General features: G+C 40.4%; 4 protein-coding genes across 5 annotated transcripts; 2 read left to right on the forward strand and 2 right to left on the reverse strand.

The window, feature by feature from the left end:
- The first annotated feature begins 24 nt into the window (after positions 1-24).
- On the forward strand, positions 25-4,786 carry mcur1 (mitochondrial calcium uniporter regulator 1). Its single transcript, XM_029148582.3, has 9 exons — positions 25-440; positions 1,287-1,403; positions 1,542-1,645; positions 1,756-1,857; positions 2,839-2,880; positions 2,980-3,051; positions 3,173-3,226; positions 3,331-3,445; positions 3,539-4,786. The coding sequence occupies exons 1-9, from the start codon at positions 164-166 to the stop codon at positions 3,592-3,594; spliced, it is 939 nt and encodes a 312-aa protein (XP_029004415.1). The 5' UTR covers positions 25-163; the 3' UTR covers positions 3,595-4,786.
- A 1,019-nt stretch (positions 4,787-5,805) lies between these two features.
- On the reverse strand, positions 5,806-9,400 carry LOC114853744 (UDP-glucuronosyltransferase 1-6-like). Of its 2 annotated transcripts, none has more exons than XM_055508512.1 (9): positions 8,803-9,400; positions 8,522-8,585; positions 8,299-8,447; positions 8,051-8,178; positions 7,707-7,806; positions 7,484-7,609; positions 7,304-7,391; positions 7,010-7,229; positions 5,806-6,906 (listed from the first exon to the last, which is right to left on the reverse strand). In XM_055508512.1, exons 1-9 carry the CDS (start codon positions 9,313-9,315, stop codon positions 6,636-6,638), a joined length of 1,659 nt encoding a protein of 552 aa, XP_055364487.1. In that variant the 5' UTR covers positions 9,316-9,400; the 3' UTR covers positions 5,806-6,635. The 2 variants fall into 2 exon arrangements, with proteins under 2 accessions (XP_055364487.1, XP_029003330.1); XM_029147497.3 differs by having other exon boundaries at positions 7,713-7,806; positions 8,803-9,399.
- A 4,020-nt stretch (positions 9,401-13,420) lies between these two features.
- Positions 13,421-16,182, forward strand: dph2 (diphthamide biosynthesis 2). Its single transcript, XM_029148660.3, has 7 exons — positions 13,421-13,526; positions 13,840-14,013; positions 14,137-14,249; positions 14,361-14,581; positions 14,664-15,353; positions 15,568-15,744; positions 15,907-16,182. Exons 2-7 carry the CDS (start codon positions 13,864-13,866, stop codon positions 16,032-16,034), a joined length of 1,479 nt encoding a protein of 492 aa, XP_029004493.1. The 5' UTR covers positions 13,421-13,526; positions 13,840-13,863; the 3' UTR covers positions 16,035-16,182.
- ncf2 (neutrophil cytosolic factor 2) lies at positions 15,783-20,599 on the reverse strand. Its single transcript, XM_029148659.3, has 15 exons — positions 20,382-20,599; positions 20,101-20,183; positions 19,847-19,955; positions 19,577-19,711; positions 19,244-19,351; positions 19,079-19,138; positions 18,844-18,887; positions 18,610-18,751; positions 18,218-18,283; positions 17,655-17,709; positions 17,225-17,268; positions 16,952-17,100; positions 16,763-16,874; positions 16,370-16,487; positions 15,783-16,295 (listed from the first exon to the last, which is right to left on the reverse strand). The coding sequence occupies exons 1-15, from the start codon at positions 20,553-20,555 to the stop codon at positions 16,204-16,206; spliced, it is 1,491 nt and encodes a 496-aa protein (XP_029004492.1). The 5' UTR covers positions 20,556-20,599; the 3' UTR covers positions 15,783-16,203.
- Between the last annotated feature and the right edge of the window lie 76 nt (positions 20,600-20,675).

Here is a 20,675-nt window from a genome sequence, read left to right on the forward strand (position 1 = left end):
CAACCGGATGTTTATTTATTGTCTACCTGACACTTTGTTCAGCTTGATGATGCACGAACAGGGCAAAAAGTTGCAGCACAGCCAGCGCACGTTCCCGACGGAAGCGCGGTCTTGGTTTAACGCACGAGACGCCTCATAGACCGGAAAAACGGCAGCAGCGACCATGGTGATAAAACAGTGTCACTCGCGACTGACACGGTGTGTTTGTACGCACCCGAGGACGTGGAAGGAGCCGCTTCTTAAGGAAGGCCGCTTCAACGGTCGTAGTTTGGTGCCGGAGGCGGAGATGAGTTCACGGACCGGTTTTAACACATCGGCGTGTCTCCAGCGCGTCTTCTCTCCAGCCTCCACGAACGGTGACCAGCAGCCGTGGAGCCGCCGACGAGCCGCTGGACGGAGCGCGGAGCGACTTCCGGCCCGAACACGCACGGCGCTAAGAGGTAAACACGGGTCCAATCAAAGGTGTAAATAAAAAAAAAACAGCGTCAAACTCGTAATTTAATATGTATGTTTCCTAAAGACGGCGTTGTGTTCATTCTAAACAACTTTTAGTGGAACTCAAACGTTTTTGTAATTCAGTGTTTGTGTCCTTCTGGGGTTTGGAAAGGTCAGTTAGCAGAATATGCCTTGTTGCCATAATGCAGTAGGAGAATCTGTTAAGCGTCATTCACTCTCCGTGAGGTTGTTTAGCGCCACTTACTGTTGGTGTGAAGATCCTGGAGCTACACAACGACGAACTAATGCATCATGCAGCAGAACAAGCGAGGAAGACGAGAGTTTTTAGAACTTTTATTCTGAAAGGTTTCAGGATCTAAATCTGTTTACAGTGGAAACTGGCAGAATAAATAAGATTTAACAACAGCAACAACAACAATAATGGTTAATAAAATGAAACCAGAGACGGTTCTGGGAGTCACATAAAGATCATATTGTGAAGCTGGACAAATAAAGGATTTTCATTCTACTTATAGTTAATACCACAATGGAAAAAGCTCATGAACTGCTGCAGTAACAGCTCTTCAGTGTAGAATTTTTTAGATCAATCTCCTATTGCCAAATAAGCTGTTTTAACTGGAAACGGTTGCCCACATTCTGTATTTACACCATATACTGTACCTCCCCTTTGCAATGAGCATGATGGTATCACTGTATTTGTATAAGTCTGATGAAGATTATTTATAAACCTTTGGAAAAGGGAAGGGAAACTGATTAATAAATGTTTTAGATGTATTCCTTAGGTAGTCTGTGTACGTACATTTGTTTTTAAATCCTTCCCTGTATTTCAGAGTTGAGCACCTCCAGCAGAGCCCTGCAGTACGACTTGAAACCAGAGGTGCCTCACTGTGAAGGACGGAAGCTGTTTTTTGACACAAATGCGGTGGTTCAGCTCCTTGAGAAAAATGGTTTGACTTTACCCCTTAGTCTTTTTCACAATAATAGTGTTACTGTAAATTTGAGGAGCTGGGCATCATTTGATACAGTTCAACCTCGATGTAGAGGATGCAGGGGAGAAGACGATCAATAAATAATCTGTTTTACAGGTTTTAACACGTTGCAAGCTGAGGTGATAGTTCAAGTTCTAATGAGGATGACCAACTCTAACATGGACGTTATCTATTGTGACCTGGTTACAAAAGTGCAGCAGGTAAAACTGTCTATTTGACCATATTGTTATGATCCATTTATATAACGTCTCTGACAAACCAGATCAAATGGCTGCTCTTCAGCTTTTGTGTGTTGTGTGATGTTTGTCAGGAGATAATGCTGCAGCGTATAATGTCTCAAATAGCAGCAGTGAAGAAGGATATGATCATCCTTGAGAAGAGCGAGTTCTCTGCCTTACTGGCTGAAAACGAGGTACGCGTGTTGTCTATATGAACAGTAAGTGTGAGTCAGAATGCTTGTTTTCATCTGAACTCTAGCTACTGTTTGGTTGATAGATCATTAAAACAAGCAGTAGTGGATAAAGTATGTAAAGAATATACAAACCTATACAAAATTGTTACTCAAGGAAAACATTACATATATTTTGTATTGGTGAGACATGACCAGGTTTTATGTCATACTTTGAAGTGTTAAACTCAGAAAGAACCACTAAATCCTTTTTTTAACACTACTTTTAATGTCAACTAGGCGTGTTATCAGCTGATCAATAATTTAAGACCATAATTAAAAAAGGCAAAACAGGACTAGGATGGTGAAGTGCTCATAGGACAGCAGTCTCCCAGGAATTGTGGACTTCAGTGTTGTCTTGTTGAAAGACCCTGCAAACCTCCACCTGCTGGTGGAAACTAGCTGGTTTCACACCCCACTACGACCTGAAGATGCATCTTCCCTATGTAGAGAAGAGCGCCCCAGATCGTGAAAGAGTCTCCTCTTTCTACGCCCCATAGAAAACATGTCTTTGTCATGTTTAACTGTTCCACTTTTCCGTTTCCCATGAAGAGACAATGCCTTTGAAGATTATTTTTGTTTGAAGAGTATTTTATTCTTTGAGCCCTTCTCTTGCAGTTGTGCAGTCCTGCCATCTAATGGTTATTAGGCTGAAGTTCGCATCAGTAAGGACTTTTGACGTTTGTTTCTTCACAGACGGTCCCTCGGTCTTGAGATTTTGTTCAGCAGTGTTTAAATAAGTGAATATAAGTAAATAAGATGTAAAACCAAGTTACACGTGTCTACAGAGGTTTGTGTGGCCTCCAAACAACCTGTTGAAGTCCTGTTGCCCAATTAATACATTAACATTAAACTTGGACAAATGTGAAAGAGTTTCACAGATATCTGATACTTCTTAATGACAGAAGACCTAATAGTTAATTTTGTGGGCTTTACATTACGCAGAAACTGAAGATCCAGATATTACTGCTCAAGGTCCAGCTGACTGTAAGTCTTTAACTCCTGTTTACTCATTAGAAGAATTTTAATGTCTTACTTTAGCAGTGGAGTTGCTGTTAATTCTCATGGTGTGTTTTTACGTTGCAGGATGTAATGAATAAAGTGCGATCAGACAATATTTTGGACATGAATGTGGAGAAAAGTCGTGTAAAGGAATTGGTAGGTTCTGGAGATTTTAACAATTGTCAACTTCTTCAACAGGTTCTATGGTTCTACATGTTCTGAATCCAATTTTGTGTTTGTTTTTTATTAATTATTTAAACAAAACTTTTCTTTTCAGAAAGCTGAGCATGAGAAGAAGCTTCTGGCGATGCGAACTGAGATCATGGAAATGGTTTGTATATTTTATACGTAGTGCACTTACATACAGTAATACGATAATGAGGGACAGATTTGGACACATACTGTAATGATGTTTGGTTTCTGCTTCTTCTACAGACAGCAGAGCAGGATCGGCACTTGACTCAAACCATAATGAAAATAGACACTGAAGTAGCTGGTTTAAAAACAATGCTAGAGTCTCATAAACTGGATACTATAAAATATCTTGCAGGTAGGAACATATGTTTTGCAAAAAACTCAACAATTAGCTGTTAAAAAGTTGACTGATATAAAAATGAGACATTGTTTCTTTTTTGTCCGATAGGTTCAGTGTTCACCTGTCTAACTGTGGTCCTGGGTTTCTATCGTATTTGGATGTGAACACTTACTTATACACAGGACATAAGTGTAAGCAGATCTTTGGTAGCAATTCATATCACATTCTGGTCTCTATTGTATTTTACTGATCAAAATGAGTTTGTTCAATACTGGACTTTTATTCTTTTATCATTGTGTGCAGACAGACTGAGCAATCACAAGCTTTAACATTTATTTGATTCATTCAGTTTTAAATAAATGAGTGCTCATTAAAATCAATAATTAAAAGATATTTGTTTCTTCGTAAAGTTGTGTTGCTACAGTGGACACACATCTGTAGTCCAATTTACCTGAATGCAATGTAAAATGATATGTAAATATTTTATATACACTATGCATATAGTTGCACTGAAACGCTAATGAGAGTATTACAGATGTTTTATTTATGTGTATTTATAGTCCATGGTTTCAAAAATGTTTTAGCAACATTGTGAGATCAATGTTCTATCATCCATGAATTCCTAATAATTAAATACTCTGTGGCAACAAACAAAGTGTCTGCTGCAATATTTCCGGTCTTCTGTGGAGATTGTTGTACTGTAGTTGTGGTCATAATTGTATTAATTTATTAATGTAATGTTTATCCTTGTATTTACGTGAAATGTTACTTAGTTTACGTATAAAAAAAGAATGTGGAGAAAAGCAACTTCTTTGATGTAATAACAGCAAAAACGCAACACACAAAACTTTAATTTGAAACATTTGAACCTGAAGTATTCTGGTGGAAGAAGTTGCGTTTTGCTGTCAACACGTGTGTTTGTGTCAGAGAAGCTGTTTTTCCCTATTTATAAACGACCTGAAACATAAGTTTGGTTTTGTCAGAGCGTAAAATGAAACATGTACATATTCTTTACAGTTGACAAACATGTTTTGCTTCAGTTTTATCTGCTTGTGTCTACAACTGGTGAAAGGTTTTTTATCATGGTCTCTGTCAGCTGCTTCCTGCGTGTCACCCTGTCCTGTGATGAATAATCTGCTTTAATGCTATACTGTAGATTCCAGGCAAAACTTCTAGTGGTTGTGTCAGTTCTCTCTGAAAAACCTCTGAAGCGGGACTTCATACATACACTACTGTTGAAAAGTTTGGGGTCACTCAGACAGCTTTGTGTTTACCATTAAAAGTCACACTTTTATTTACCAGCATTAGTTGTTAAATGAATGGAAAATATAGTCCCATTAAAAAGGTTAAAAACAATGATTTGTATTTGAAATATATATTTTTTTAATCCTTAAACTTTGCTCTCGTCAAAGAATCCTCCATTTGCAGCAATTACAGCATTGCAGGCCTTTGGCATTCTGGATGTTCATTTGTTGAGGTAATCTGGTAATCTGGGTTCTTACTACACTGCAGTGACAGTTGTTTCAGTGCTTTGTTTAAAGGTCGTGGGTCGATCCATTTTCTTGGTTTCTTTTAACTCTTCTTTTCAGTGGCGCATTGTGGTGACTGGGCTGTACTGTCTCATCTACATAAATTTTGTACTCTCTGTCTACATCTGTCACATGTAAAAACATCCACATACTCCTTTTTTAAAATAAACAATTACATTGGTTCTTTTATTTTAAAAGGATTTAGGTCATGCGTAAGTGATTATTAATCTATAAAATAATTGTTATAGTCATAATTTATCATTCAAAAACAAAGATTGCCTTATTAAAGCAAAATATATAGATTAAACCCTTTCAGAATAAAGGCACCATAATAAGTGTGTGTGGGGTTATTGGCTGAACTGTAAAATAGTCTCATTAATTCTTTATATATATTTTTTTTCTATAGTTCTTTGTATATGGGAAGTCAATGCTTTAGGCCTATAACACTTAGCCAGCCCTGAGCTTCTACGTTGTTTACAAATCGGTATTTTAACTTTCTTTTCTGATGGTAAAGCACCTTCTTCCCATATCCCATTCAACCTGGACCTTTTTCTGAGGCCACATCATGTATTTCTTTTTCTTGCTGTGTCTCGCGATAGCTTGTGTGAGCTCCCACGTTCGGCAATCGATTTTTGACAGACAGTACCTTCTTTAGGGTTTAAAACCGATACATCTTGTTAACCTTTCTAATTTTTGTTCTGCTTCATTTTTATCATGATCTTTGATGAAATAATGTTGATAAAAGTGTTCAATTGCCCTATGATTTCAGAGAGGTTTAAAGCTACTGGAGCATAATTTCACAGTGCGGATATGGCGGACCACATGCACAACTCGGAGGCAGTCAGATGATAGAGAATCAGGTTTTAATGGTAGAATCTTTAGCCAGTACACAAGCATGGGTTGACACACAGGTAAGTGATCGGCAGAGGCACAGGTAGGTAGCAGGCTAAGGCAGAGTCACAATTCTCTCAGGTCGGCAACAGACAAGTCAAGCGCGGCTAAGGTACAGGTGAGGACGTTTCACCAAAGGCTCGTAACTTACAGAATCACCAGGAGTGGAGTACAACGCTGGAAAAAGCTGAAGATCTGGCGAAGGACTGGGGTACTGGTGACTGATTGACTCATTATGTAATGAGGAACAGGTGGCTGATCAGGTGATGCATATTAAAGGTGGCATGGAGCACAGAGGAACAGAAACCGGAACTGACTACAAAATAAAACCGGAAATAGCTGAAAAGAAACTCAAAATACGACATATTCATTGTGAAGTTGCTCTGTTTTTTAGATTGACCTAAACATTGTTCTGGTCTTAATAAGGTTAAAGCATATGCAAAATATATACTAAAGAAGATATACTAAAAAGTGAATTACTGTTGTTTTTATTTATTTTTTTCGTTTAGTAAAGTTAAAAGGTTGTCAGTATAACTTTTAAAATCTATTATTATATAATCAAAATTTAACTTTAGGATCACAATGATAAGGTTTGAACAGATTGGGTTGTGCTTCCCTTAACAGCAAAGCAGCAGCAGATACTTGTCTCCATTTAGAGAGAAGGTGAAAACGAAGAAAAAAGATTAAGTGTACGTACGGAAGTAATCATCGTAATTTTACAGATTTTTTTAAAAATGGAAGCATTCTTTCCAATACAAATCCTTGTATTCTATTTCTACTGTATCTTAGTCTAGTTTTCTCTTCCCACTCACTTTCCTCAGACACAGTTTGAAGCATTTTACTGTTAGTCCTATACTAACCAGTCCTACAAAAGCTAGTAGTGCTACAACATCCAGACAGAAATACTGGAACCAGTTGAGATGAGACACAGCAGCTTTGAGATGCTTTGCTCCTTTGTGGCGCATCACAAATTCTGTCCAGTAAACTGAAAGGTTGAGTGGCTCAACGGGTCTGTCTTTATGGAGAATGGAAAGTTTCTGAATGTTCTCTTTACACCTTGACACAGACGAGAAGAATTTAATAATACAACAGTTAAGTTTGATCAGTGCAAAATGTTAAATGTTTTAACTACATTGTGAGCAACCCTTTGTCCCCTCACCTGGTCTTATTGATGACCTCATTCAATCCCAACACAAGGTCCTCTGAAGACATAGAATAAATGTCAAAGACCACGCCTGCACCCCTGCTGGCCAACCTGTGTGCATTGTCTGTTTGGTCCCATTGAATCGGTAACATCACCATGGGAACAGCGTGACACAGTCCCTCAAACAGACTATGTGATCCAGCATGAGTGATGAAGGCTCGAGCTCCAGGATGTGCTAATACATGAACACACCGTTAGACAGACAAAGGACAATAATGCCTGATATGATGACGTGATGCAAGCACTGACCCAGCAGGTCATTCTGAGGGATCCATGTCATTATCTTCACATTTTCTGGGACATTACCAGGAACCTGCCCAGTGTACCTCCATATGACCTGTAACACAAAGTAAAGCGGTTGTTTCAGTTAAAGCACTGTTGTAAAACATGTAACCTAGGTAGGTATAGAGATACTGTTAACTCCTGCACCTTCTGTGGAATTTGCTTAAAGGCCTGGAGGAAGACAGAGGTTATCTCCTCTGGCATATGTGACACCATGGTGCCAAGTGCGAACACCACAAACCCCTGTTTTTCTGACACCCAGGACTCCAAGTCCTGTAAATACACAAGCGTGATAATTTACTCGGCACTGTATTGCTGCAATAAGATTAAGAGAAAGATGTGCATGAAATGTGCATGTTAAAACAGCCACCTTCACCTCAGACAAAGGAGTCCTCACTTTGCAGTTTATGCCACCAACAATTATAAAATTAGGCATCAAAGGACGTGGGAAATCTAGTGTGAAGTCAAACCTGTAAACCAAATCACACAACAGTTTCACATGCACACAAAGACATTCTGCTATTTAGATTTATCTGTTTTTCGTTTTTGACTGAAACCTTGACTGAAGCTTTTTAAAGATGTGAGTACTTCCAGGACAATAGGGCTTGAGTGCAGCAGTCACAATTTATTTTCTCATGCAAATGTCTATTCTAGTTTGGGTTATTAACATAAGTTAGTAATAAAACAAACTTGTTTCTTCCAATATTCATGTACCTCAGCAGCCAGATATCAGTGTCGGACAGCATTTGAGCTGTGCTGACCTCATCTCCCAGGAACTGATGGGCCATGTTGTCAAATTGCCAATAAAGCAGTTGACACATCAGTGGCTCCAGAAAAGACACCTGAAGGTCACCGACCAACAATACACAAAAGTAAAAGTTGAAGTGTTTAATGGTAGTGGCTTGTTTTACAGAACATACAATTCACCCATCAGTCATGTATTGGCGGCCATATTTTCTCACCACTGTGTTGAGCAGCCTTTGTTTGAAGTTCATTTTATCTGTGTAGCTGGTGAAAAAGCGAGGCACATATGAAGGAGGGGAGGGACAACCTGCAGACCTCATGTCCAAGGAACATGGAATTGATCGCAGTAAATTAATAGTAGGAAGACCTGAGAGTAATGGAAGGGTGAGAAAATGTACAGACACAGATAAACACAGATGACCCATGTGTTGAAGAACTCACCTAGTTTTCGAGCCACTATTGTGCCTGTAGGTATGATAGGATCTGTCAATAAGGCATCAAAGCCCTGTGACATTGGTGGTGAAGAGACACAAACGTAAAATAATAGATAGAGGTAATTGGTTGTATCTGAGCTGTTTCATTCTTTGCATTCATTTGTGTATGACTCATAAATATAAAAGCCAAAATCATTGTATAATTTGCTACCACAGCAGCGGTAAGCAGACAATAAATTTAGTTAGCACAGAGTGAAAGGCTAGATTACGGTATGTTGCCTAACTCACCTGCTGTTCCAGATGTGAGATGAGACTGGCATTAAACAGTAGACTCTCTGCAGTCATGTGGTATAAAGGTAGAAGTTTTTGTTGTAAATGTAAAAATTGAGCCTTGAGCTGTGTAAGCTCTACCACTTTGGTTCTATATGTGCACATCACAAAGTCAAGATGAGCCTTGTCATAAGGAACAGGGAAGGTCACAGTGTCATAGTGTTTCCCTGGGCCTAACGTTAGGCTAATTTCTGGTATGACCACTGTGACTTTGTGTCCACGTCGGCCCATTTCTTCAGCTATAGCCTTTATTCCCACCCAGTGGCTTCCATCCGGCGGTACCACCAACAGTTTACCCAAGAAAGCTGGAGAAGCAGTGTCGACTTGAGGGTTAGTCTCACTAGCTCCATCTTCTGTCTCCACCTTCTTCTCTGGCCTGGAGGTTTGTGCTGGAGAGGTCTCGTCTACAGTAGCATTTACCTGCAGATCCATTCTTAGCAGCAGGAGCACAAACACCTCTGTTCTTCTCATTGTCCACAGGTCATTGCCACCAGGATGCAAAGAAAGAGTAGCGTCTGTTTACACTGCTTTCTCTGACTGTACACTTCTTACATTCTTTTATGATTTAGCAAAGGTGTGTAGGGGTTCTGTTCAAAGTCCCTACAAAAATAGAACCAATCGCAGACAACGGCTTTGGGACCAGGGAGGAGTCCAGTGCAGGAAATGGTAGCGTTTTGACCAGTGTGACCTACAAATACCAGTTCTTGAACTTGAAGTTAAGTTTACTGAGTTCTGACACATCATGCAGAGCTTCAGACAGACAGATGTGGTTTATCATTCACTAATTCACCATTTGTCTTAAGCTGACTTGTTTATTAGGGAACTAAGGAACTGTTTCCAAAATATTGGAGATTTAATTTAAAGCACTGATCTTGCTAGAGGTTCTGTATATTTCACATAATAGGAATGACCACTCAAAAGAAACCCTAATATGGATGAAATCCATCCATCCATTTTCAACCACTTACTTAATACCACAATATTAATAAAATGCATTTGTCTCTCAAACGTATTATACAGAAACCAATCACTGAAGGGTGAGGGAAACCAGTAGCACAGAAATTAATTACTTCGAGGCTTCTAATCTTTGCCCTGTTGTGTTATTTTTGCCTCCGTTCTCTCTGTGTACTTTGTTGTTTAGGAACAGTGAGAGCCACATGAAATAACCATCCTGTGCTGAACCAGTGATGTGCGGTCAGATGAGGCAGGGCCTCACACGCCCGTGTGCTTCATTTCCTGTTTTACAGCTTGTGACCAGTATAATTTTGCAGCCTACAGTCAGATTTAATTTACACCATGACTTTGTACAGCCAGCCTAATGTGTTCATTAATGTTTTTGTGACATTAAAACTTTTTGTGAACTAATCTTGCCACAGGGGTTGCAAGCCAGTGACTTCTGGGCCGGTCCCAAGCCTGGATAAATAGAGAGTGGCTGCGTAAGGAAGGGCATGTAAATACTATGAAAGGAGGCAGAAGGATTCGTGGTCAGAGAGAGAAGAGGAAAGCTAGGAGCATAGATCTGAGAATAGTGACTCAACGCTGGCACGATGACAGGGAAAGGCTGGCAGACATGATGGAGAGAAGAAAGGTAGATGTACTGTGTGTGCAGGAGATGAGGTGGAAGGGCAACAAAGCACGTAGTATTGGAGGATGATAAAAACCGTTCTACCATGGTGTAGATAGGAAGAGAAACAGGGTAGGAGTGATCCTGAAGGGGGTGATGAACTCAAAGCTGGAAATCGAAAGGGTGATGAGGAATGTAGTCAGTGGGTATGCTCCACAAGTTGGCAGTGAGTCAGAAGGACTTCTGTTATTCTCATTTTATAGCTTTCCTTTAGATGAGATTTTAAAGAGATTTAATGTGTCCTATCATTATATGCTGATGACTTGCAGATCTATTGTTGTGTCGACATGACTGATTCTTCGCCTCTTTCTTCTCTGATATTGTGTTAAGGAAATCAAATCCTGTCTCGCAAATAATTTCCTCAATCTGAATTAAAAGAAATGCAATCTTATTTTGTTTGCAGCGACCACTGCCCATTGGAGTCCCTATCATTCCCTCAAAAGCCTGTTGACAGGAAACTTGTTGTACTGTTTGACAATAAACAAGGATCAGGTGAACAGCATTGTGCGAGCATCATTTTATCAGATACGCTTGCTCAAGAAGGTACAGTACATCATCCATTCTCTTATCAGCGCTAGACTTGACTTGCTCTTTATTCATCAACAAGTCACTACTTGCATGTCTACAATCCGTCCAAAATGCGGCAGCCCGATTCCTGACCTCTTCACAAAAGCACTGTCACATCCCCCCTGTCCTTAGGTCTCTCCATTAGTTGCCTGTTGAGTTTCGCATCAGGCATAAAATACATAAAACACTCTGCTAATCATTTTCTGTTTTGTGTCTCCCAAGCACAACACTAAGCACTGGGGTGAACATGCATTCTGTGTTCTGGCCCCACAACTATGGAACTTCTTATCAGGTTATCCTCCGGTCTGGTTGTTTTTAAATCTAAACTGAAAGCTCACCCTCTTAAACTGGCCTTCGTCCCAGTCAAAAGGTAGAATGTCCTAATGTTCAAGAGCTCACTGTTCATGAAGTCACAAAATGTTTTTATATTCATAGTTCGTAATTTCACAAAGTGTTCCTAATGTTCAGAACCCCATGCCTTTAATAGAGCAGTCACATGTCAGGCAGGAGGTTTGTCTGTTTGAATCACGTCGGGAGGGTTTACTTGACTTATGGTAGACAAGATGATAAACAGATGATCTCATAATGAAGTGAATCAAACATAAGAACAAACAGAAGATGAAGAAACATCCCAGATCCATAAGTACATCAAGGATAAGGCCCCGACAGATGACGTGCTGAGTGAATGTCTCAGGCAGTGGAGAACAGAGGATGAGATGCTGGAAGAGGGACCATCATGGGAGGACAAGCCCTTGCACGGGATGTACCACCGGAACATAACTGAAGTGGCTGATCTCAACAAATCCTACCAATGGCTTAAAAGGGCTGGGCTGAAGGACAGCACAGAGGCACTCATCCTGGCTGCACAGGAGCAGGCCCTGAGCACCAGAGCCATAGAGGCCCAGATCTACCACACCAGACAAGACCCAAGGTGTAGACTGTGCAAAGAGGCCCCTGAGACGGTCCAGCACATAACTGCAGGGTGTAAGATGCTGGCAGGCAAAGCATACATGGAACGCCATAACCAAGTGGCTGGCATAGTATACAGGAACATCTGTGCAGAGTATGGACTGGAAACCCCAAGGTCAAAGTGGGAAACACCTCCCAAGGTGGTAGAGAACGAGCGAGCCAAGATCCTGTGGGACTTCCAGATCCAGACTGACAGAATGGTAATGGCGAACCAACCAGACATTGTGGTGGTGGATAAAGAGCAGAGGAAAGCTGTAGTGGTGGATGTGGCAATACCAAGCGATGGCAACATCAGGAAAAAGGAACATGAGAAACTAGAGAAATACCAAGGGCTCAGAGAAGAACTGGAGAAGGCTTGGAAGGTGAAGGCCACAGTGGTGCCTGTGGTGATCGGAGCACTAGGGGCTGTGACCCCCAAACTGGAGGAGTGGCTACGACAGATCCCTGGAAAAACATCCGAAATCTCAGTCCAGAAAAGTGCAGTCCTAGGAACAGCAAGGATACTGCGCAGCAACAAGCCATGTCGGGAGGCTGGACAGGGCCGCGCGTCATCCAGAAGGGGGTGCTGTTGCCGTCCTATAACATAGGGTATCACCACACATGGCTTGCAATTAAAAAAAACATTGAATACTGCTAGGTAAACCAATTCAAGCGTTGAAATAATAAAACCAACTTAAAGCTTCACTGAGGGCCAATATTGAACATTTACACGTCCCTTTTTACACGTTACGTTAAAACACATCAAATTGAGACGTGTCTTATTGCTATAAAATGAATGTTCCTTTAAGACAAAACATATTCCCTAGGCTGAGAGGGATAATGACAAAATACTAAATGTGGCCCATAGTAAAATGCATTGTGACAATTTATTGTTTTTAAAATGAATGAATGCTTTTTAACATTTTTTAGACATTTGTTTCTTTGTGCAACAGCATTAGTAAAGTTGTTGTGTGTTGCTACAGTGGACACACATCTGTAGTCTAGTCTACCTGAATGCAATGTAACAATATGTAAGCATTTTATATACACTATGCATATAGTTGTAATGAAACTCTAAAGAGAGTATTACAGATGTTAAATTGTGTGTGTTTGTAGTCCATGTGTTGTTTTAGCAGCATTGTGAAATCAATGTTCCAATTATATGAATTATTAATAATTAAATACTCTGTGGCAAGAAACAAAGTGCCTGCTGCAATATTTCTGGTCTTCTATACAGATTATTTGTTGTACCGTAGTTGTGGTGTGTAGTTGCAAAATTGTATTTTTTGATGTAATGTTTATCTTTGTATTTAAAAAAAAATCTCATGCAATGTGAAATCCAAAAAATGTATTTCTTATAAAGAATGCGGAGAAAAGCAACTTCTTTGATGTAATAACAGCAAAAACGCAACGCACTAAACTTTAATTTGAAACATTTGAACCGGAAGTATTCTGGCGGAAGAAATAACGTCTTACGGTTACCACGTGTGTTTGTGTCAAAGGGATTGTTGACGTTTTTCGATATTCGTAAAGGAACTGAACCGTAAGTTTGTTTTGTCAGGGCGTAAAATGAAACGTGTGCATTGTCTTTTCAGTTCACGAACACGTTTCACGAATAATGAAGTCTTTTACCTAAGGCTAAGCATACATCAACAATGTAGTAGTGCAGTATGTTTCCTGAGCTTTACTGTATGGAGCAAGAATGGATTTGACTGTGGTATCATTGGACTACTATTCATTTCTATCATTCACTTCATACATCGCTTTAGTCGGAACTTTAGCAAGTCTGTCATTACCAGCTAATTAAAATTCATGAGTATTTGTTACCACCCAACCTAACTATTGCATATTTGCAGGTACAAGGTGCTTCCTGTTCAGTTATGGCTGATGCGTTCAGCAGCAGCTCGGAAACGGTCATTCAGCGTTCGATAGACGTTGCAGCGAGAACGAACACCGCTCCAGAGAAACTTGAGGAGTTGTATGAAATTAAAAAGACCTGTGACTTTATAAGTCAGCGCCAATTTAAAAAGGTGAGGACACAGTCAAAGCTTGGTTTGTTTGCCGTCAGTCAGTTAAACAACAAGCAGAAAAGCTCCAGAATGTGCTTGGATCGATTTGTCTAAATAATGTTAATGCTCCGTTAACCTTCCCAGGTTGCGCTGCAGTTTCCAGACGAGCTGCTGGTTGACTCAGTGTTGGTAGCAGCTGAGATAGAGAAAAACAGCAGTGCCAAAACCTTCATTTTGGGAGACACCTCATATGGCAGGTAACACATCAAATCTGGTACACACACACACACACACACACACACACACACACACACACACACACACACACACACACACACACACACACACTACTGCTGATCTGTCTACAGTTGCTGTGTGGATGAAGTCGCGGCGGAGCACGTGGGAGCTGACTGCATCGTGCACTACGGCGGCGCCTGCCTGAGCCCCTGCAGAAGGCTGCCCTTGATGTATGTGTTTGAGAAAAGGCCAGTGGATGTGGAGAAGTGTGCTGCAGCATTCAGGGACCTGTACCCTGGCACACAGAGTCACGCCATCATCCTATACGATGTCAACTACTCTCATGCTATCAGTAAGACGTGCCTTCATTTAGCATTTAAAGTGTTTATCATTTAAAAAAAACCAAACACTGCCAAACATGCTTCTTCCTTTAGGTGATGTTCTGTCTCTCTTGTCTGCGGAGTATCCGAACCTCGTCACCTCAGAACTTGTTGTCGAAGGGGATCAGTGTTACAGTCATGGACAGTTAAAAAATCAACCTAATGACAGTTGTGTATCGGAGCGAGACAACAACCACGTGATTTTTCAGTTTGGAAGGCGGTTTTCCTTGAAAAGTGGTTTAAGTATAACAGATTACACCATGTTCTATGTTGGTGAGGAGGGAGCCACTCTGAGAAACTTCATGATGACTTGGAACCGCTGCTCGTTCTGCTCCTTTGACCCCGTGACGGCGACGGGACGAGCCGAGTCTGTCAGCATCAACCGCGCGCTGATGAAGCGTTACTATGCCATAGAAAAGGCCAAGGACGCCAGCGTGGTCGGCATCCTGGTGGGCACGCTGGGGGTGAGCGACTACCTCGCCGTCCTCCAGCAGCTGAAGGACACCGTTCGCGGGGCTGGCAAGAAGAGCTACACGTTCGCCGTGGGGAAGCTGAACGTGCCCAAGCTGGCAAACTTCCTCGAAATTGACATTTTCGTTTTAATCGCGTGCCCTGAAAACTCACTGTTGGACACAAGTGAGTTCTACAAACCCGTGGTGACGCCGTTCGAGATGGAGGTGGCCTGCAACAGGAACAGAGAGTGGTCTGAGGAGTATGTCACAGACTTCCAGCGTCTCCTGCCAGGTCAGATCCCTGTTAATATAGAAAGCCATGAATCTACGTGTTTTATGTTAAGGGAAAATGTCTTGGTTTATATAACAATTAAAGTGTAGCGTTTTATGTTGTTTCTGTTCACATGTAAAATTTGCTCTGTAATTTTGCTTTTCCTGTGACCAAACCTACATTGGTTTTTTTCCATGTCATCTATTTTTTTCTTGTCTATTCCAACCATGCACAGGGGGACAAAGCCACGTGCCCTTGGCCGATCAGCAGGAGGAGGACGAGACTGATGTGTCCCTAATCACCGGAGAGCTGCGAAGCCACAGCCTGTTGAAGAGTGAGCCTGAAGCCTCATGTGGCTCCTCTGTGGTCCTCAGGAACCAGACGATGACTGTAGCCAACACAGGCTCAGCTGGTACGTGACAATGACAAAGAAAGGCTTCTTTGTTTGAATTTCAGTGCATCCATATCTTTATTGTAGAGTTGTGCATTTAAGCTTTACTTTTGGCGCTCATCATCATTATCCTGCCTTTAAACCAAATACAAAGAATGACACGTCTTGACTTTTTCGTTTCAGCATCTTTTCTGGCGCATCGAAGCTGGCGTGGCTTAGAGCAAAAGCTGGGAGAGACGCCTGTGGTGAAAGCAGTAGAGGGCAGAAGAGGTATAGCTATTGCCTATGAAGAGGAAGGGACGCCTTCATGATCCACAAATACTCTTCAAGGTCTTCCAGTTGTTTAATTAAGACTAGCCGCAGTTACATACATGTGTGTTCTGTGTATAATGCATAATTACTGGAGCTGGAAAAATTCCCTTTCCATAAACACCAGATTTGAACAGTTTTGTCACTGTACTGCTTTGTGACCTCATAATATTACTGGCCATCCACAGGAACCTCCTGTACAAAGGATGCAGGGAAAATTCCAGTATTCCCTTTACATTTTCCTTCCAACCAGTCCTGGTTAACTAAACAAGAAAGAGGACGGAAGAATTACAATTTTGATTCTTCAAAGATTCTTCTCCAAAGAACAGAGCCTCACCTCTAGAAAGCATTGTGATTGTATCCCCTTCATCAAAACTGAGGTCCTCAGGGTTTGAAGACTTGTAGGAATGAAGGGCAACCAGGTGAATCTCATTCTTCAGCTTTTCCTCAGTTTTCTAAAATGACATATGACATAAAAAGTAATTTAAGCTTTTAGAAAAGTTAAAGGGGAGAGTGTTTATTTGGACCTTTTATAATCAAAATGTTACTGTAAGTGGCTCGACTCAAGTCAATGATTAGTGTTAACAGTAGTTTCTCATTGTTTTCAGAAACTGGCCATTAAAGCCTTAACTCTGTCACCAGATGTTGTTTAAAACAGGTTTCATTCATAAATACATGTATGATTCAGATCCTTATGGTTAAACTACATTATCAGCCAAATGTTTGGTACCTCTTTAACTTTACACCACACGGTGAGACGCCTGTTATTGACGTTATGCCACACGTTGTCCATTTCTGTGTTGGCACTGATTTCATTTTGTCTTTTGGCATCTGGGCTTTTACTAATTTAGAAAACAAGGATTACAATTTGCGTGCTAATGGTAAGAAAACACATGAATTTCACTGAAAGTGACTGTACCTCAAGGTGATGGAAGCAGAAGGGACTTTTAGTTTTTTACTTATTTTGTCGATGAGTATCACAGAAGGGGATCCACACAGCACTGACACAGCGAAGTTGAATGTGAAGTGGACTTTGACTATACACAAGTTGTCAGTGGACTGTGCATCCTGGAAAAGGTGAAAGGTCACATTCACAGATAGATCACAGACATAAAAGGAAGCGTAGCTACTGCAGTGAAGCGCAACATGTCTGCACACGGGTTCATGAGCAGGACGTTTTGAATGCACATACCTCCTGCTGTGTGGGTGCAGCTCTGCTCTCTTTGGGAGTGAAACCTTTCAAACACAGATCAGAGAAAAAATGAGTTCTGACTGCATGGACAATTACTGTAGCCACTATCCAGTCCTGCCTAAGTCACCTTTGGGTGCAGAGTGTTGGTCCAGATGTAAGATGAATTTGAGTTGGGTTCCATTTATTGAATAGTATACAATATGCAAATCAAACTGCATTTAAGTTGCTTGTAAATTATATTTATGCTTGTGTGAAAGATAAAAGGTGAGTCTATGACTCTAATTAGTATATATATAATGTATATGATGGCATCTGAACTACAGTACATACTAAGCGTTTCAACAGTGTGTCCATGCCACTACTAGATTGGGAATTATTCCAGCCAATGTAGTTTTAATTTGCTCCATATTGTGCCAAAAACAACGTTTACCTTGTTTTCTCTCTGGTCTGGTCGGAGGCGGTCGGCTGGGAGATGCGCGTTCTCCCTGTTCAACAATGTTAAACACAATAGAATTAAAGACAGTGTGTGAGGGAGTATCTAGGTTCAGGGGTGTCAAACTGTTCTCTTTGAGGGCCACTCTCCTGCTGATTTTCCACCTCTTCCTTCCCCAGCTCCTACTGATTACCTTGTCCAGATGTGTTCAGTCAATGAACCGCTGGAAAACCCTACCGACACCTGATCAGGTGATGAGCAGCGAGAGTTGGAAAACCAGCAGGAACAGTGGCTCTCAGGGACTGGAGCTTGACATGTAGGTTATGTAGTGAAGTTATGTAACTGGTCATCATATTGACAAAAACTTAATTTATCTCTATATTTATCTTTATGAAAAGCAGATTCTTAAGAAGGCAAATTATGGTTTGAAACATTCTTAAAGCAAAAGAATGAAATATATACTGTAAGTTGGGGAAACAAGAAATATACATAGCTCTGTTGTCTATTAATAATAATAATAATACATCATTCTATGATGAAAAACAATTTTTATTTCTTACCTCGTTTTGTTTGGAAGCCAGTGAGAGCTCCAAGCGTTCCAGGTAATTGTAAGGAACCAGTCCTCTCTAAACAATGGTTAAATACAGAAAAACAAAATACCTTGTTTCACAACATTGAATTGCATTGCAATTAAATATTCAAATTTTATTATTTAGGTTTCAAACATAATTTTTGTAATTATATAGTGAAAAATAATTAAGTGAAACCAACTACGAATTGTAATTGAATTGAAAGGTAATTAAATTAGTGACAAAATTAATAAAAGGCAGCCATACATTTTTTTTAAATAAACCTATACAATTAAATAATAATAACAAATGGGTTCTCTGCATATTTCAGAAAAAAATGCTCAACTTTAGTTCTGGGACACGCTTCAGTGTTTCCATCTTACTCTTTCATTGAAGACCACAGAGGCCCAGTTGTCGGCGTCCTTCTGCAGAACAAACACTATGTTTCCCGGCACCACAGCCAACTCATCGCTCGTTTCAGGGACGAACTCAAACAGGACAGTGTGAGGTTCTCCCTGCAAAGTTCTGTGAAGAAACAGGATGTATTCATACCTGTTAGTTATTACTGGATGCAGCACATGTCTTTAGGTTAAGTATAATTACTGGCAGCACTGTACCTGAAAACCTCTGGCTCCTTTTTCTGAACTGGACCATCTTCAACCTGTCGTATGTTAAGATCATTTGTTTAATGTGTAACCACCAGAAACATGACTATTGATTCATTTAGAAAAAAATTCATTGAATAACCAACATCAAAACCCTTTCATAGAATTTTCTAAAGGATTCTGTTAACGATAGCACCGGTTTTGGCCGCGTGAGCCTTTCAGTTCATTACATTACAGTCCCCGTCACCTGTGGCTGTAATGGAGCGAACCCTGAGAAGTCATCCTGAGGCACGACGGATGCAACCACCTGAAGATAATAAAATAAGATATCATCCATCATATTACTGTTAGAAATGCAGAGGTTTAATTCTGTACCTGTGAATAATAAGACATGTCTTCCTTAAAGTATTACCTTTGCTTTACCTAGATAGTCCTTCTTCTCCAGCTCAGCAACATAGTGCTTATTTGGTTTAAACAGCTCTTTGGATGGGAACTCCACTAGTTTAAAAAGCTTCTGTTTCTGCAAAGGCATAATAATAATAACTGTTTCAAATATCAAAGAATATATCGAAACTGATCTTTTTTCCTTCACTTGATTGGATTTATTTATAAATACACTAATGGATGCCTTTGTCTTAGTAAAAAAATATATGTTTGATAAACAATTTATATAACTGGAATGAATTTTTTTGAATGTTAATTATAATAAGTGACATTTTTAGTTCCTAAGCACATTGCCACTGACCAGGATCGACTGCAGGGCCCTGTCAATCAGATTGAGTTTGGCCTCTGTCTTAAGGTCCAGAGCTTTGACAAGGTGGTCCTGGGCTTTTTCCCAGTTACCAAGCTGAGCCTCAGCCAGAGCCATATTGTGGAGAATCTGTGGCAACAGACATTGCATTGTATTGGAAAACAATAACTCTGTTATATGAATGACATATGCAGACCACAGTATTGGAACAATGCCTCACTTCACAAGAGCATTATAAATGATATGATGCATTCACGTACTCACCTCACATGCATATAGTTTGTATCTGAGACCAAGTGCTTTGTAATCTATCAGCTGGTTGCCTCTCAGTGCTTTGAAGGCACGTTGGAAATCACCCAAGCTCTCCTCATATCTAGCAACCAGAACATGCTGTTAACTCATCTGCATCAATTCACGTAGAAAAGCAGGAATAACGATTTAATGTCACATTTTACAAGAATTAAGTCTCACATGTCTGTCTTACTTTTAATTGTACAAAACTACTGTATGTGTCTTGCCTTTTCTTTTTGTAAAAGGTGATTCCTCTTTGAAAAAAGGCAATGGCCAAATGTTCATCCTTGCGTATGCTGCAATCAAAGGCCTGAAAGAAATGACAAAACGCAGTCACTTCCTCTAGAGAAAAGGAGAAACGACAAACTGCACTTCTTCTTTTTCAGTGACTTGCACTTTCTGTGAGGTATAAAATACTATTATCAAGTGCATCAAAATAAGATTTGAATTCTAGATTTATCATAGTTAGAAAACACCAGATATGATGATGTGTCAGTTTTGGACGCACCTTTTCTGCAGCATCTAGGTCCTGGTTAAGGAGATGTAGGCAGCCTATGTCAAAGCAAATTTTGGAGTTTGGTTCTTGGATCGACAGGAGGATTCTGAGCGCTTCTGACAACTCCTGTCTGTCGACACAATTGACGGCCTCATCCCAGCGACGCAGAGTCTCCACAAAAGACATAGTTGTTTGTTCGAGGCTGCGGTGAGCTACACAACAATTAAAGGAAGTGCTTCTTATTTGTAGCAGCTAAATCAGGAAGTGTGATGACACCATCATTGTTGGTACGTTTGTGTTTGCATC

Source organism: Betta splendens, chromosome 4 (assembly GCF_900634795.4).
Source record: "Betta splendens chromosome 4, fBetSpl5.4, whole genome shotgun sequence".
NCBI classification, from domain to species: domain Eukaryota; kingdom Metazoa; phylum Chordata; class Actinopteri; order Anabantiformes; family Osphronemidae; genus Betta; species Betta splendens.